Source organism: Echinops telfairi, unplaced genomic scaffold (genome assembly GCF_000313985.2).
Source record: "Echinops telfairi isolate 266 unplaced genomic scaffold, ASM31398v2 ScPeMD7_1;HRSCAF=3_0, whole genome shotgun sequence".
Classification (NCBI taxonomy): Eukaryota; Metazoa; Chordata; class Mammalia; order Afrosoricida; family Tenrecidae; genus Echinops; species Echinops telfairi.
The window spans coordinates 48,567,523-48,584,756 of NW_022103896.1; the positions used below are offsets into that span (position 1 = coordinate 48,567,523).

The 17,234-nt window shown below is 39.5% G+C and overlaps 1 protein-coding gene across 1 annotated transcript in view; it reads right to left on the bottom strand.

Moving 5' to 3' along the window:
• NECAB1 (N-terminal EF-hand calcium binding protein 1) overlaps positions 1–17,234 on the bottom strand; it is a 196,164-nt gene that overhangs the window by 100,584 nt on the left and 78,346 nt on the right. Inside the window, exons 3-4 of the mRNA XM_045286921.1 lie at positions 12,691–12,716; positions 1,907–2,004 (exon numbers count right to left, since the gene is read on the bottom strand). Coding sequence (XP_045142856.1) covers positions 1,907–1,924 — 18 coding nt within the window. The 5' untranslated portion in view covers positions 1,925–2,004; positions 12,691–12,716. The remainder of the gene's footprint in view (positions 1–1,906; positions 2,005–12,690; positions 12,717–17,234) is intronic.

The following is a 17,234-nucleotide window of genomic DNA, read 5'->3' on the forward strand; positions in this document are numbered from 1 at the left end:
TCAGGGGTTTAAAAACAAGCAGCTAGCTAAGTGATAGCTATGATATTCACCTAATGATATTTATAATAGCTGTCTATCGTGTCAGCCAAATCCACCCAGAAGAAACACACATTGTGTGAGCCACGAATTGCAAATAATAAAATCCAAGACAAGATGAGGGAATGTATTAAACCTTAATTTCTGAGCATCCCCACTTGAAATTAGCCTCTGGTCAATGCCCTCTGACCACTGACCAGGGAGGAAAATGGCTTTGCTATCAGACGGAGTGCATTGGAAAGTAGACCAGTGTAGATGGCATTAGGTTAAAATTTAACACATTGCTTGTTCTCCCATTTGGCCCATATTATATTCATTCTAGTTTTCATTGTTGTCTGTGAACTTTTCAAGTAAGGTTTTTCAATATTTTATTTTGTTATTGCTGTTGGTTTTTTTGTTTGTTCTTGTTTTTCTGTGGATGGAACCCAAGGCAGGTAACAAATGAAGCCTTAAGTTGCAATATTGAAGCATCTCCGGGGAAAAATACTGAATGAATCAGGGAAAAAATACTGAATGATTCAGGAAGCATCACAAGAAAATGGAATATGCAGTCCCTATACTCCAAGAGAACTGGGCAGCACTCAGCCATTTCAGAAAGCAGCATATGTTCAAGGACTATTATTAAGGGAACAAGTCCAAGGTGTACTAAAGGCATTGGCAATAAATAAGTTCCTGTGAATTTATAAAAATCCACTGAAGTATTTTAACAACCATTGATACACGGGAAGATCTCACTCATTTATGCTAAGAAATGTGGAAGACTTGGACAACTAACTGAACAAGATCCATATTTATGCTCATTACAAAGCAAGATAGTGCAATAGAATATGGAAATTATCAAATAACACCATTAATATAACACTCAAGTAAAATTTTGTTGAAGATAATTAAAACAAAAAAACATTACAGCAATTCATCAATTAGGAACTACCAGAAATCCAAGCTGAGTTCAGAAGAGGACATGGAACATGTTGTTGACTTACCTTAACAGAAAGTAGAGTGTACAAGACAGATGTTGACTTGTGTTTTATTGACTATACCAAGATTTTCAACTGTGTGGATCATAACCTATGGATAACACTGTGAACAATGGGAATTCCATTGTGTTCATGCAGAAGTCGTACATAGACCAAGAGGCACTCATTAGAACAGAAAACGAGCATATCCTTCTACAGTCTCTACCCACAGCTGAAGCTAATTTTTATATGGCCTCTAAAAAACAACATCAGAAAAAAAGAAAGCTACCTGAGTTTTCATACCTCTACTTAGAGCAGTCACTGGTTTATTTGAATTTAGGATGCAGACCTAAATCTACAGGTTTGCTGACATCATGAAAAGTGTGGCCCCTACCTACCATGCCAGCGTCAGCCCACATCATGGCACCTTCAGACTGTGTGCACTTTAATAACCATTACTAATCTTCATTCCCTTGACTGCCCCATGCCCTTCCTGATACAGATTCTTTGCACATGCTGTTCCCTTTGTCTATTTCTGCTTTGTTTGGTATAACTACTTCCTTTTACCTGTAAGTCTTCAAGTGCTATCTCCTGAATGGATGCTACATCTTGTTTCATTGTTGTCAGGATATATACTGTAATCACTTATTCATACCTTTGTCTCTTCATAGGATGCTGAGTTACTCAAAAAAAAGAAAATTTATCTTTGTATGCTTGAAACAAAACACAGTTTCTGGCATACAAGTCCTTTGAAATTATACTATAAGGAAACAAAATGGCTCATTCAATTACAAGAAAACAATGATCAGTAATAAAATACACGCAATCTTTTATCTTAACTAGGAAGTACATATAATTTTCAAACAACTTTCAAAGAGAGATCTTACAGAAAATAAACATCAACACTTCCTTACTTTCTTTGTTTTTCCCATCGCCTTCAGGATGGAAAGATTTAGGTCTTCAAGTGCTGCTAGTACATTTTCATATTCACCCAAGTGCTGAGAAAAATATTCTGAAAAGTAACAATATTGACATAAATAATTAGATTTAGGTAATCATCAAACAACCAAAAATCAAGTTATTTGCTCCACAATGAACAAAACAAACAAGAAACTATAAATGAAAGTGGGAAAGTTTTCAAGTCAGACTAACTGAGGTATCAAAGCATTCATTTAATAAATTTAAAAAAAAACAGGATTGTTGGCATTATTGTGAAGAAATACTCTTTTCTACAATCAGAAAATAGGAGGGGGTACCCCTCAAAGCCAGAATAGTGCTAGATGGAGCGGAGCTTTCATAGTATACATTTTTTCCTGCTAGGTGAGCATTGAACAGCTTTCTCTGAGTTAGTGCACCCAATGGCGTCTCCTGGGAAGGTTCTCTTTGGTCACAGTGAATTTTTTTCATAAAAGCAATTTCACTCAAACCTCATTGTTTGTGATGGCCAATTTAAGAGAACAGCATGTGGCTGTGAAAATGTGTTTTCTGCTCAGGAAAAAATGCCACAGAAACTGTTGTTATGTTGAATACAGCGTATGATGACAGCCCTGTGGGAAAAACTGAAATGTGAGTGGTTTTTACATTTCAAAAAAGGTGAAATGTTGATTGATGACAAACCTCATTCTGGACATCTGCCAACTTCCTGAATGGACAAACTTGTAGTGCATTTGGAGTTCATTCCACCAGATCAGACTGTTAATCAAGCTTTCTATTTAGAGGTTCTGAAAAGATTGTGTAACAGAAAAGGCCTGATTTGTGCTGGATAGGGAACGGTTTTGTCACCACAACAATGCGCCTGCTCACACAGCCATCTCAGTGTACCAGTTTTGGGCAAAAAAACAGCATGCCACCCTTGCTCCACATATGTTATTCACCTGACCCTGCTCTCTGTGACTTCTTTTTGTTTCCAAGAAGAGGGACATGAAAGGGCAGTGATTTGATGATGTAGAATAGGTGAAGAAGAAAAAAAGAGGAAGGCGCTGCCAGTTATCCAAACATGAGTGTGAAAAATGTTTCCAAGAATGGAATTGCAGGGTTGAAAAATGTATTAAGTGTAATGGAGAGTACTTTGAAGATGATAAGGTTGTTTTGTAAAAAAAATTTTTTTTTGGTAAAAAAATTTAAATACATAGCTTTGGAAAAAAATCTGGGATTTTTTTGTAGTCCCTCATATATCAAGATAGTTTCAATTAACAAAAGATCATTCTCATTAGCATATTATTATAGCTCTCACTAGGGCAGTCATTTTAAAGGGGAAAAATCTACATTTTATTATTTCTCCCGTGAGACATTTCAAGAGCGGAAGCTCTCTTGCAGGTGAAGAATCAGGGATGCTGTTAAATGCAAGAGAAAAGTCTTCTGTGACCCCTGCTGTGATCTAAGCTTTTTCAACAATTTGGATGGAGAAAAGACAGGCTTATCAATTTCTTTAGCTGATTAGAATCAATAATACACTGGGTGTCACAATTAAAACTAATAGGCTACAAACACGGACAAATCCCCAACAAGTACATTGAAGTATAATTCAAATGAATGTCAAACCTCATGTTTACTTGCAAATCAATGATGTGTTTCTAAACTGAGAAAAATCTGGCATAAGAGGAATCTATATATTGAAAATATCTCAAGCTTTCAGTTGCTACAGTTCCAGATGAATTATTTATTGACATTGATATTAATAACAAATGAGTAGTGCCAGTGTCTGATTTATTAGTTAATATACAGACTGCTTTAGAGAAGAAAACAAATACAGGTGAGCAATGAATCACTTCTAGATTGCGGTTGTAAAAATATAGCACACTTCCACATGGATTAAACAAACTACCTATTAGTGCAGAAAGCAAAATACAGTCCTGATTATGCATTTCTTTCACTATTGTGATAAATAGTGTGTGGTAAAAATCTGATCGTGTTTTTATAGGAAAGGTTTAGTTGGAAAATTCATAAGAGAAGCTTCAAATAAAATTGATGAATGCGTCAAAATGAAATCTCAGCTCCTGGTTACCATGTCAGCTTTCTGACAGCCCTGACAAAGACGTCGGACCCGCTCTGTAGCATTACTCAAGGTCAACAGCCCCTGCTAAAAACAAACAAAGAACAACACGGACACAGACACAAACCTCCTCATGAACCAACAATCCGTAGGCAGGACTTTTGAATGTTCAGAAATTGAAAAATCAATATGGGAATAGTGCACATAGTAAGTGAAACAAGCAGAAAGCGTTTTAAAAATACAAATGTGAAGGCTTGTGTAAAGATTAACATGATAATCTTTGTATATACAAAGCCCCATGGAAGGGGTGATTTTAAACGTAAGAAGGTAGAAATGGAAAATAGAAAAATATTTGATGCAAAAAAAGAAATACTAAAAAAGGAAATAAAATCATGTTTTAATATATGCATTTTCATCCGTTAACAAGATGTTTGGCTTAATCGGTGAAGATCTCTGCTAAAAATTCAAGTGTTCTTTCTGCCTTAAAAGCAACATAGGCACACGTGTGAGGCACGTACTGAATGAAGCACGTGAGAAAGACAGTGACTAAAGGCTTTGGAGCTTACACCTAACCCACCGCCATTCATTCAGCCATTTGTTCATTCCAGGTAGCCACGTGGTAAGGAAAAGAGTCATGGGTTACACATGGGGTTGCTAACCACAAGGTTAGCAGTTTGAATCCACCAGTAGCTCCACAGGAGACAATTGGAGCTTTCTGCTTCCATGAAGATTTGCCACCTTGGAAACCTACAGTCAGTTCTACTCTGCTCTATGCACTCACTGTGAGTCAGAGTTGACTTGATGCTAGTGAGTTTGGATTTTGCTTGCTAAGAGTCCTGGGTAGTTCAAATAATGAGTGTGCTTGGCTGTTAATGAGAACTTTAGTAGTTCTAGTCTATCCAGAGGTGCCTTATAAGCAAGACTTGGCAATCTACCTTTGAAAAATCAGCCATGGCCAACTATACAGGGCACCAGTCTATTCTGACAGTAGTCAGAATGGATTTAACAGCAACATTTTTTTTTCAGTCAGGTATTTTATTTGGCACTTGAGATACAAAGATGAAAGACAAACCTTTATTTTAAAGATGCCCTGGTGATGCGATCGTTGAGTATTCAGCTGCTAGCTGAAAGGTTGGTGGTTCAAACATACCAATGCAACTATAAAAGAAAAAATTGGCAATCTTTTGCCATAAAGATATCACTGTAAGAAGCCCAATGGGGGCAGTTCAACTCTGCCAATGGGGGTCACTCCAACTCAAAACCAATATCCCTGACATCAAGTCAATACCAAGTCAAAGTGACCCTGTGGGGCAGGGAAGAACTGTCCCGGTGAGTTTCTGAGACTATACTTTTTTCTTGCCTCTACTGGGTATGACTATAATTTTTTTTAACACGAGTACAAAGCCCCAGTTTTCCCCAGTGGAGTGGCTGGTGGTTTTAAACTTCTGACCTTGTGGTTAGTAGCTCAACTCATAACCACTATGCACCAGGGCTCTTTAATGGGGTCACTAGAAGTCAAAACGTGACAACATCTACCTGCAACACAGTCATGTAGAGGACACAGACATTAAAACAATCAACTAGAATATACATGATCCTCGTTATAAGAGACAAGGTACAATCCAATTGACATCGAGAGCAAGGAATGCCCAATTCTGCTTAGGGAAAGGGAGAACTTCATGGAAGAGCCCTCAACAAGTGCTGACTTAAGTGTTGCTGCATAGTTCTTAAGCTGTTGGGTAATCACAGGGAGGATAGCCCTGTACATAAAGGCATGGAGACAGGTGGCTTCTTGCTGCGATTACAGGAGGATGTGTAATTCAGCATTGGTAGAGCACAAAGGACTGGAAGACCATTGAGAGCAAAAGGCACACGAAAGAAGGACACTAAATCTCATTGGTAAGAGAAGCTGAGTATATTGGAAGCTTCCTTCCTAGGAACTCTCAATTTTAAACTTGTTTCTAGACCAATGATTTGTCCACCTGTATCAGAATCCCCTCAAGCCCCACGGCTCACCATGGGGTCTATGGACCAAATTAAAACCAACCAAATTAAAACCAAACTCACTGCCATCAAGTCAATGCCGACTCATTACCTCCACCCCCACCCGCTGGCTTTCTGAGACTACAGCTTGACAGGAGTAAAAGAAAGCCGAGTCTTTGGCCTGAGGAGCTGCTGGTGGTTTCACACTACCGACCATGTGGGTCACAGCCCAACACATAAGCACTGCACCATCAGGGTTCTCTAGCAGGATCAGCATTGCCTAGGAACTAATTAGAACACAGCAACTCAAGCCCGCCAGACTTACTGAATCAGAACCTGCATTTTAATAAGATCTCAGGTGTTTTTCTTACCTGTTGAGATTGAGAGCACTGCTCTAGGGAATTTGTTAAAAATGCAGATTATTAACAAAAAGTCTCAGACCTATTAATTCTGAGTCCCAGGAGGGAATGAGACCCAGGAGTCACCTTTTATAGGCTCCATGGGAGATTCTGATGCAGATTCAGCGTTGCGGAATGCTAGGTACGATGAGAACTCAGAAAAATAATTGAAGCAAAGACCAACATCCACCAATTTGTGTATTGCAACAATGACACTGGATGCAAGAGCTAAAATGTGGGGAATATTGTAATATTGTGAAGGAAACAAAGAGGATCCGTTGTGAGGAGTAATTTGATTGCCGATGCTAGGCTCACATGCAAAGCCAAGAGTGTAAATGAGGTAGATCATACCAAAGCTTGACATTTCAGCATAGGTCAGCAAACCTTAGATGTGGCAAAGTACAGCAGAAGGTCAGTCATGGCGTCCACAGTGTCTGAGCTGGAGCTGATGCTCCATTCCTGGTATTCTGACTCATGTTTCTCATTTGAATCACAGTCCCAGTGTGAGTCCGAGAACTGTGTCTTGCCCTTAAATTGTGGTCTCGGCATGAGAACCAAAAAGATTCAGATCAATATTGACTTCTTCAGACCTGTACCTTTTCATAAGAGAAGGACTTCTTAGAGAAAAAACCTACTTTGATTGCAGCCTGCATCTGGGTTGCATGGAGATGGATAGCATATTGTTGTACAGTGGGTATGGAAATCATTGTCCATCCATTTAAAAGGAAAAATGTTGACTCACAGAGAATACTGAATTGAAAAATGTGTGTTATACTATATTCACAATAATAAAATAAGACAAAAAAGGAAAAGGGTAGAAGAAAATAAGGCAAACTGTTAACCTTTATGAAAACAACAAAAAAGAAAAAGCTTGAAAAGTGAAAAAGAGATTGAGGGTTGGGTAATGAAAGACTAGGAAACTATAAATAGATGCATTGAACAAGCTGTCTAACAGAAAGCAAAGACTCGTAGGGATATCCAGTGCACTATCTTCTTTATATCCAGTGCACTATCTTCTTTAACAAAGTGCAAACTAGAGGTCAGTTTCCTCCTTTCCTTTCATATGAGGTGGCTTCAAAACGTTCACGGAGAAGTTGAATAAAACTAGAATGTGATTCTTCTGCAAACAATTTGGACACCCCCCCCCTCCTTATGCCTAATTGATAGCTTCATATCACTAAACAACAAGATTTTTCCTATCCTACACCTCAATCCTCCAAGTTGTTTTCCAGTCGGGTCAAGGACTTCCTTCCAAGTCAGAACCAGAGGGCCCACTAGCTGCTACAAAGACTGCCCTGGCCACTGGCCTCACAGAGCATTTTCTTACAGCATGTACTCCTTACTAGAATTCCCCAGTGTTCTAAACAGGAACCTAAATAACTAAGAAGGACAAGTTAGAACACTCGTGCTCTGAAGAAGGGCATTGGTTATTAATCTAAGAACATAGGTTAATTAAGGAGATGTAGATCAGTGCTACTTAAATTGTATTGCAATGCAGTCACTAGGGGACATATGCCAGGTATCCACAGTTCCAACTGCCTGGACAAGGATAGTAGAGTCTTGACTTTCTAGTATCCACACTTTTCCCTCAACACTGACCAGGCTCTGGCAATCCAAGCTAGTGCTGCCCAGCAGTCTGACCAAAAGTGCTCAAAGAAACCTTACAAGGAGCTAATATAACCCGTCTCCCTGGAGAGTTTTCTATACTTCAAATATTTACCAATCTGTCTTGCCCAAGGAAGTTTAGCCAGAATGCTCTTTAGAAGCAAGGATGGCAAGATTTCATCACATTTTAGATTTTAGACAAGTTACCTGGAAAGACTAATCCCTGGAAAAGGAAATTGTGTTTGGTAAAGTAGTGTCAAAGAAAATGAGGAAGACGATCCATAAGGTGGATTGACATCTTGGCTGCAGCAGTGGGCTGAGACATAGCACCAGTGGGGAGGATGGCGGAGGACCAAGCTGCATACTGTTCTGTCCTGGTCTACACAGGGTCATTATGAGCTGGACCCAACTACATGGCACCTCAGCATAATAACAAGTCGGGTCAGGAAAGCAATAATTATGTTCCAGTGGGTTAGAGCGGACGATGGCACATATCTAACACTAGAACTTCTGTGCCAGAGTTCAAACACAATCGGTTACAATTGAGTTATATAATGACCCGTAGGAATAAAATAGGGTGTGATACTGCTATGGAGGAAGGCCTTCACAATTCTAAGTGGGCAGCGAAGAAGCTCGGCCCTCCTGTGCACATTGAAACAACTTCTGACCCAGTGATTACTCTTTGAGGAATCTATCCTACAGAAATATTTGTACAAAATCCCATGGATGATACCTACAAGGTCATTTACTTCCTGTTTATCCCTAATGGAAAGTTGGAAACAAGATGAATGGCAATTAAAAAGGACTTAGTTATAAATTAAGGCATAGACTAAATTAAGGTAAAGGAAAACTAGACAGCCTTTTTATAACACTAGCAGCTACATGAACTAATATGACTTCATTGTTGGAAAAATGCAGGAATACACAAACATATTAACAAAGATTTCTGGAAGAGTATGTTCCAAGCAGTTCCCAGTGGAGACCAAGATGGCTGGGAGAGGGGTGAATGAGAGACTTTGATATTTTCCCTTATGTGTCCACATATTTCCATACTGTTGACATTAAAAAATAACAATAGGTAAGTACTACTTTCCTAAATGAAACGGAATATTAAAAATAATAATCTTCCATGTGGAATGATTTTGAGGTCTAATAAACTAATGAACTAAATAAAAGCAACAGAATGAACCTTTTAGATGTTACAAACTGTTAATTGGCTTCTCCTGAAGAGTACATGGAATGAGAAAATCTGTTTTCCCTCCAACCAAGCTCGAGAGACGGAACGTGCACTAGGTGCAAACAGACGCACTCACTTGCTAGCAGTGGAGCATTTGGCATGACTTAGAACCCAATTAAATATTTACTTTAGAGTCACAAAATAATGAGAAATGAAACAACCCTCTGGAAACGAAAATGCAGATCATTGACCAGAGAGGGTGAAGATTATGAAAACATGATTGAGAATACAATCACCGACTTAAAAACAATGTCACCTGGAATTACAGCCCCCAGTACTCGTTCCCTCAGGACAGCCCTGCTCCGTCTGTTGGAATAGGCTCAGTGGCAGTGCCTTTACTTGGGTTTTGACTTTCAAATTCGAAGTATGGTGGGGGGGGGACTTCAAAGTCAAAATTTTTTCCATTGAAGTGTGGGTTTCTAATCTATTTCCCCTATTATGTAAGGAAGACATGTTAAAACATTATTGTTGAAGATCCAGTGGAGATATGTTATTACACTTCAACATTCAAAATACTTTTAAAGGAAGAATAGAAGATATTATGTGATTCCTTAACACAACAAAAAACAAACCACGATCATCAAATCACTTCTGATTCATGGCTGTAACATGAGTTACAGCCAAAAGTTACACGCTAGAATTGCTCCACAGGGATTTCTGGGTAATTTTAATGAATCACAGGTAAACTTTACCAAAGCAGTTTGCCAGCCATCTCTTCGGCAGAACAGCTAGGTGGATTCAAACAAGCAACCTCTAGGTGACCAAAGGATCACAAACCACCTGTGCCATCGATGGACCTTAACATTCCTTAAGAACAGGAGCAAATCAAGGAGACCTAAATGGCTTGATGGTAAAAGCACTGACAACAGAGTGCTTTCTCAGGAGCCATGCCTACCCAAGGAAGGTTCCACAGAGAACAAAAAGAATTCTCTGGGTAAATTGAGGAAACAATTACTTTGAAAGGAGATATCTACCCTTTCGAGACAAGTAGAATTTATCTGTCACATATTTATCCAAATGACACCCTCAAGTCTCCCCTGGACCTCTCCACTGCAATGGCTGGGGCTGCCTGACCACGGAGGCTTGAGAGCGGTCTGTAACCGAACTTTAGGCTGACTGCTATTCATCACAGAAGCTGGTGGACACAGTCTGTGAGCTTTTCTAACACCATCAATGTCCCTGATTTTGAGTTGATTCTGATTCATAGCAAACCGTCAGACAGAGTCAAACTGCCCCGTAGAGTTCCCCATGCTGGGAATCTTTACAGGAGAGAACCAAATCCAGCAAAGTGGATGGTGCATTTAAACTACCACCCTGACCTTTTCGTGAGCAGCTGAGTACTTTAACCACTACACCAGTAGGGTTCCTCTGGCTCCTTCCAAACCTTTCCCCTTTGAGTTGATGCTAACTCGGGCTCATCGTGACCCTATAGAGAGAGTTTCCAAAGCAGTAAATCTTCATGAAAGCAGATAGTCTCATCTTTCTCCCAAGGAACAATTGGGGGGTTGAACCCTTGAACTTGCAGTTAGCAGTCCAGTGCTTGCCAGACAGTACCACTAGAGCTCTTTAGGACAGTTGAATACCATGTGTAGACAATGTTGTAGTCTGAGTGTCTACAAAAGCACATCAGAATTTCACATGTTGTTCTGTGCTGATGTTTCCTAACTAACGAAAGAATGATCTGCTTCAGTTCCAAAACACGTTGCTTCTGCATTAACAACAACAACAACAATCTGATTTTTTAAGTAGAATTCTTCTAGAGCCTGGCCTAGACATTGCATGGATACAGGAGTATAGGAATAGTTTATGATCATGAAACATCTAAAGCAGTGGTTCTCAGCCTTCCTAATGCCATGACCCTTTCATACAGTTCCTCATGTTGTGGTGACCCCAACCATAAAATCATTTTTGTTGCTACTTCATCACTGTAATTTTGCTACTGTTATGAATAAGGAAACCCCTGTGAAAGGGTCATTTGACCCCCCAAAGGGGTTGTGACCCACAGGTTGAGAACCACTGGTCTAATGGCTCATGGCTGATGATGATCATACTAGTTTTGTTCCCAGTTTTTGCCTTGAAACCCTGCATTCAGATATTTTTGTCTTATATGCCATCTCTTGGTGTTGCTCTACCATTCTGATAAAATGGAAGACAGCTATTCTATAATATTATAAAATGACCTTTTTTGGTGATTCTAATAAGCCAGAACTCTGTAAGAATGATACGGTATACAACGTAAGCTGTGGCTTTGGTGAGGAGGTTTCAGAGAATCTCGTCTCTAGTTATCCATTATTTCAAGCAGCTTAGACAATCAGGTCAAATGTACACCTTATATGTTTACTTTAAAACATAAAGCTGAACACGTCCAGAGTCACCACGTATCTGTCAGTGATCATTCAGTGTGGGCGTGGTGGTGCTGTGATGTTGGAAGTTGTGTAACGAGTATGTCAATATCAGTCAGCTCATTCACGGCCAGCAGGCTTCGGCAGAGCGTCTAGCTAGGAAGAAAGGCTTGGCCGTCTACTTCTGAAGACTAATCAGTGAAAACCCTTTGGGTCCCAACAGCCTATTGTCCAACTTGCTTGGTTGGAACATGTCAGCAGGAGGGATCAATTGCTGGAGGAAGACATTACGCTTAAGGAACAAGAAGGCCAGCCAGGGTAAGGGAGACGCTAGATGAGATACATTGGCACAAGAGTTGCAAGGATGGATTTAAACTTGTCGGTGATCATGGAGCGAATGCAGGATTTGGCAAAATTTTGTTCTGCTGTAATAAGGTCACTATGAGTTCAAGTCAGTTTGAGGACAGCTAACTGTCTATCTCTATCTGTCTAATACTCAGAGAAACATGGCTATTTCACAGTTTGAATGGTCGCATAATTCTCCAAAATATGCATTTCAGAAATATCCACGCCTTCACATTCCAGTCTCTGATTTTGTTTCTAGCAAATCAATTAAAGGGTCATCAAACCACGCATTTATCTTCACATCAAATAAAGATTTGATCAAATGTATCTTTTCTCATCACATCACGTGTTTCGCATGTGACATTTAAAACTCCAGAATGGTGTGGGTAGGTGTGGAACAAAGCTATTTTTACATCTCAAGGAGACAGCTTTGCCAAACAGTAACAAAAGGTGCTGCACAATACATTACGAAGAGAATAATAAAGTTGTATTAAACACTGATTTAAAAATACATCCAAATGAGAGTTTGCTCTTGTGAAACTAATGTACCCATTTCAATAACAAATTTCCTCCCATGCACAAATTAATGAGGCCAAACTCTTTCCCCAGCAAAGCAATGGAATAACACTTGTATAAAATATACCGATAGAGATAAGTCGCTTGAGACCTCAATTTATCTTTTACTTCATTCCAGAATTCCTAATCTATGGCACTCGTTCAATAGTATGCAGAGATATACCAAACAGTATTTTTCACTCTAAAATAAGAAATGAGTTTAGTCTTAAAAGTAACTTACCACATAGTTCTTCTGTGTCAAGATTGCTGAAAGAAATGAAGAAAGGGGTATTTTTTACAATATTTTTCAAAGTAAAAATTCATTTCTTAAAAAATAAATATCATTATTCTCTAATTCTTATGTATTGATAGGGGACATACAGTAATGGCATCTCTCCTGTAAACTTAACAATGTTTAATCATAAGTTATTAACAATGTTTATGTCAGATGCTTTCTTTGAACAAATCGTTTCTGGAAGTTGGTTTTCCCTTGATTATCTTCTCGACAACATAGCATAATGGTGAAAAACAAGTGCAGGAAGTCATGATTCCTGAATTCAAATTCTGATTCTTTAACTTACCATTTATGTGAACACATCCCTTCTCTGTCTCAGTTTCTCAGCAGCAAGATGGGGATAATAGCAATTTCTACCTCATAAAGATGTCATGGGCTAGAAATGAGCTCACATACATAAAGTAGTTAAAAGATTAATTGGCATAAAGTAAGCTGTTAATAAATGTTTGCTAGCATGATACCAGAGTCAGCAGAACTGCCAACACTTCCAAAGTTAAGGAAATTAAACTCTGGGGAATTTGATTCACGGTTTATTTAAAATGATTTCTAAAACAAAATGAAGTCTATTAACAGTGCTGCACATATCCATGAGTACAGCATACACAGGCAATGTTAGATAAACGTCTTGCCATAACCAAATGCCTTGAAGGCATGAGGTAGTGGGCCTGGGAGCTCATAATCATAATCTCAAAGGACACCAAGGTCAATTGGTATAAGATAGCCCACAGAGACAATGTTCGAAACCTCACTTTGATGAGTAGTGACTGGGGTCTTAAAAGCTTGAGAGTGGTCACTTAAGGTGCAACTACTGGTGTCTCCTTGTCCAGAGGAAAAAAAGAGTGAAGGAAATCCAAGACGTATGGAAACAATTAGTCCAAATGAGTCGTAAATCATGCAAATCTCAGCTTCCATGACTCTGAGACCAGAGCTAGAGGGTGCCTGGTTATCTCTACTGATTGCTCTGAAAGGGATCAGGTTTGAAGGTCCTAGATACAGTGGAAGAAATATGTGGAAGAAAACTCAAAATCATAGAATAGGCTCTGTTCACTGTCAGATATAGACTGGTAGAAGCCCTGACACTCTGGACTTGAGTTACCTATTCATCCTGGAACTGAACTCACCCCTGTGGCTCAATGTTCTTCCCAACAATAGTCATGTCTGTCAGATGAACAGTAACATTCAAGACATACAAATTCTTTAGAAGACTCAACCATTTGAGATTAAAAAGTAAATATTTGTGCAAGGACAAACTTCAGAAGGCAAGGAGGCATAGGAAAGTTGGAGGAATGAAAAAGTGAAAATATAGGGAAGAAGTAAGATGACAGATGTTACATTGTGGGGATTGCAATCTACATGAAACAAAATGTGTATGAACTGGTTAATGGAAAACCAATTTTCTCCATGAGCCTTCACCCAACTCACAATAAAATGTTAAAATACTTATAAATAAAACATAATACAATTTACATCACTCACTATTATTTGTAAACAAGAGATACACCCATTAATTCTACTAATAAAATTGCAAGTATATAGATGAAATGCTAGCAAACATAATACATTATCATCATACAAATACTGTCTTTGCCTAAAGAAGGGATGGCACAGGAATATAAAAATAGTTCAATATCTGAAAATAAATCAGTCTGACTTATTATATCATCACTGAAAGAAGGAAACCCATCATATTAGGAAATTCCACAAAGGAATTTTAATAAAATTCAAACTGCTGCTCATATGAAAAATTGAAAAGGGAAACAGGAATAGAGATAAATTTCCTTAAAAGGATAAACTACTTACTAAAAAACAGCTGCAAGCATCAATTAATTAAAAATCTTTGACTATATATATATATATATATATATATATATTTCATTCTCATATATCAAATCTCAGTGCAAATAAATTTCATAACCCCACTTTCCTTAAAGCAGCAGCGAGGGGTGCTGGACAGGAGAGTCATTGGTATAATTTGGGCACCTTTACCAGTTCCACCACTAATGCTCCTATGCAACTTACAACTCAGTCTAAGTGATGGAATATTTGATCTCAGATAAATGATATCTCTATACTTCAATGATTTTTGGGGGGAAAGCAGTATTTGCCACTAGGCAGGATAAGTAAAAACCTCTGCAGGAGTTGTGGTGTGGGTTCTAAGGCCATTCATTCATTCATCCCCTAAACACATGTTGCTATGTGCCAGGCACCGCTCTGTCACAGCTGTGCCAGATTCCAGTAGAGGCCAAGATGAATGTCACTGTGCTCTAGAAACGCAATTCAGGAGTAAACGCATACAAAAACTAAATCATTACAATACAATAGAATGGTTACTGGGGGAGGGAGCGGTGACAAAAAGAATTGTCGGGGACTCTATTAGAGAGGAGAAAATAGCAAAGGTTAAATCTGAGGTAAAACCATAAGAGAAGCGCATTCCACTTAAAGGAAATCCTATTTGCAAAAAAACACCAAAAACTTGGGCCTGTGAAGAGCTCAGGCTCAGAAACCTCTGTACAGTCTTTTGGCTGAAACCTAGAGCCTTAATGAGCAAAAGGAATTAAACAATGAAAGGCTTTATATGCTTGTCTAACAACTTTGTACTTCGTCTTTTTTTTTTTTGTGGGAGGTAAAACGCTCACTCACTCATCTATGTCAGGAGATTTGAAAGACAGCTACTTGGCTAACTGTTTCTAAGCGATCCATATCTGTATCTATTCCAAAGTGAGGTGACCAAACGGCATGCTCAAATTATGGAACAATATCATTAATGCCACAGGTAAATATAATTTTGATGAATGTCATCCAAAAATGATTACAGCAGCACATTAACAGGGAGCTGCCTCTTCTGTCTGATTCAGAAGAGGATCTAGAAAAAGGGATCTCATTTCTGATGTCAGATGGATCTTGGCTCAAAGCAGAGAATACACCAGAAAGATGCTTACTTGTGTTTTATTGACTATGCAAAGGTATTCAACCGTGGGGACCACAACAAACTAGAAGATCCTTGCGAAGAGTGGGAATTGCAGAACAATTCATCGTGCTCATGTGGAACCTGTGCATTGATCAAGAGACAATTGTTTGAACAGAATGAGAGAACATTGCACGATTGAAAATAAAGCAAGATGGGTGCCAGGGTTATATCCTCTCACTGTACATATTCAAACTGCATGCTGAGCGACGAGGGAGAGAAGCTGGATTATGCGGAGAAGAACACGGAGGGCAACAGGACCCCAGAGGACACACAAGCTTGCTTGCTGAAAGTGAGGAGGACTTGAAGCACGCGCAGCCTTCAGAATGGATTACACCGCAATGTAAAGACCAAATTCTCACCATTGGACCATTGGACCAATAGGTAACATCATGATACATGGAGAAAAAGCTGACTTTGCCAAGGATTTTGTCTCGCTTGGGTCTACAATCAATACACATGGAAGCAGCAGTCAAGAGATCAAATGATGCATTGCACTGGGCAAATCTGCTGCACAATACAGCTTTAAAGTATTGGAAAACAAAGGTGCTGCTTTGAGGACTAAGGTGAGCCTGACCCAAGCCAGGGTATTTTCAATGTCCTCATTAGGCATGTGAAAGTTGGATGTTGAATAAGGAAGGCCAAGGAAGAATGGAGAGATTGAAGAATAATGAAAGTAGACTGCCAAGAGAGCAACCAAAACTATTTTGGAAGAAGTACAGCCAGAACGCTGCTCAGAGGCAAAGATGACAAGACTTCATCTCAGGTCCTATGGACGGGTTGTCAGGAGAGACCAGCATCAGGAGGAGGGCAGTGTGCATGGTGAAACAGAGAGGCAATGAAAAAGAGAAAGGCCCTCGGCATGATGGATGGACACAGAGCTGCACTGATGGGCTCAGGTAGAAGAACAACTGTGAGGATGGCACCGGACTGAGAGATGCTTCCTCTGTGGTGCACAAGGTCATTACCAGTCAGACGGCCTGAGCAGCACCGAACAACAACCTAAAATTTCTGTCTGGGTTTACATGGGTGTTTGTGGGGAAGTGAACTTTCTCCTTCTATCCAATGTGGGAGCACAGATCAGATACACGTTAAATAGAGACACGCTCAGCTTTGTTCTGGGGTGAGAATGGACAGAAGTGGGTGAAGGGGCAGGCAAAAAACCAAGTTGGAAGCTATTAGCACAGCCCTGCCAATGCTGGATAAGCACGGGATTGCTAACCACAAAGTCAGTGGTTCAAACCCACCAGTCGCTCTGTGGGAGAAAGATGGGGTTTGTCTGCTCAGGACAATTTACAAAGCCTTGGAAATCCTATGCAGCCGCAGTTCTCAACCTGTGGGTTGTGACCCCTTTGGGGCTCAAGTGACCCTTTCATAGGGGTTGCCCGATTCATAACAGTAGCAAAATTACAGTTATGAAGTAGCAACGATTGGGGGTCACCACAACATGAGGAACGGTATTAAAGGGTTGCAGCATTAGGAAGGTTGAGAACCACTGCTCTACAGGATCATTTTGGGTCAGATA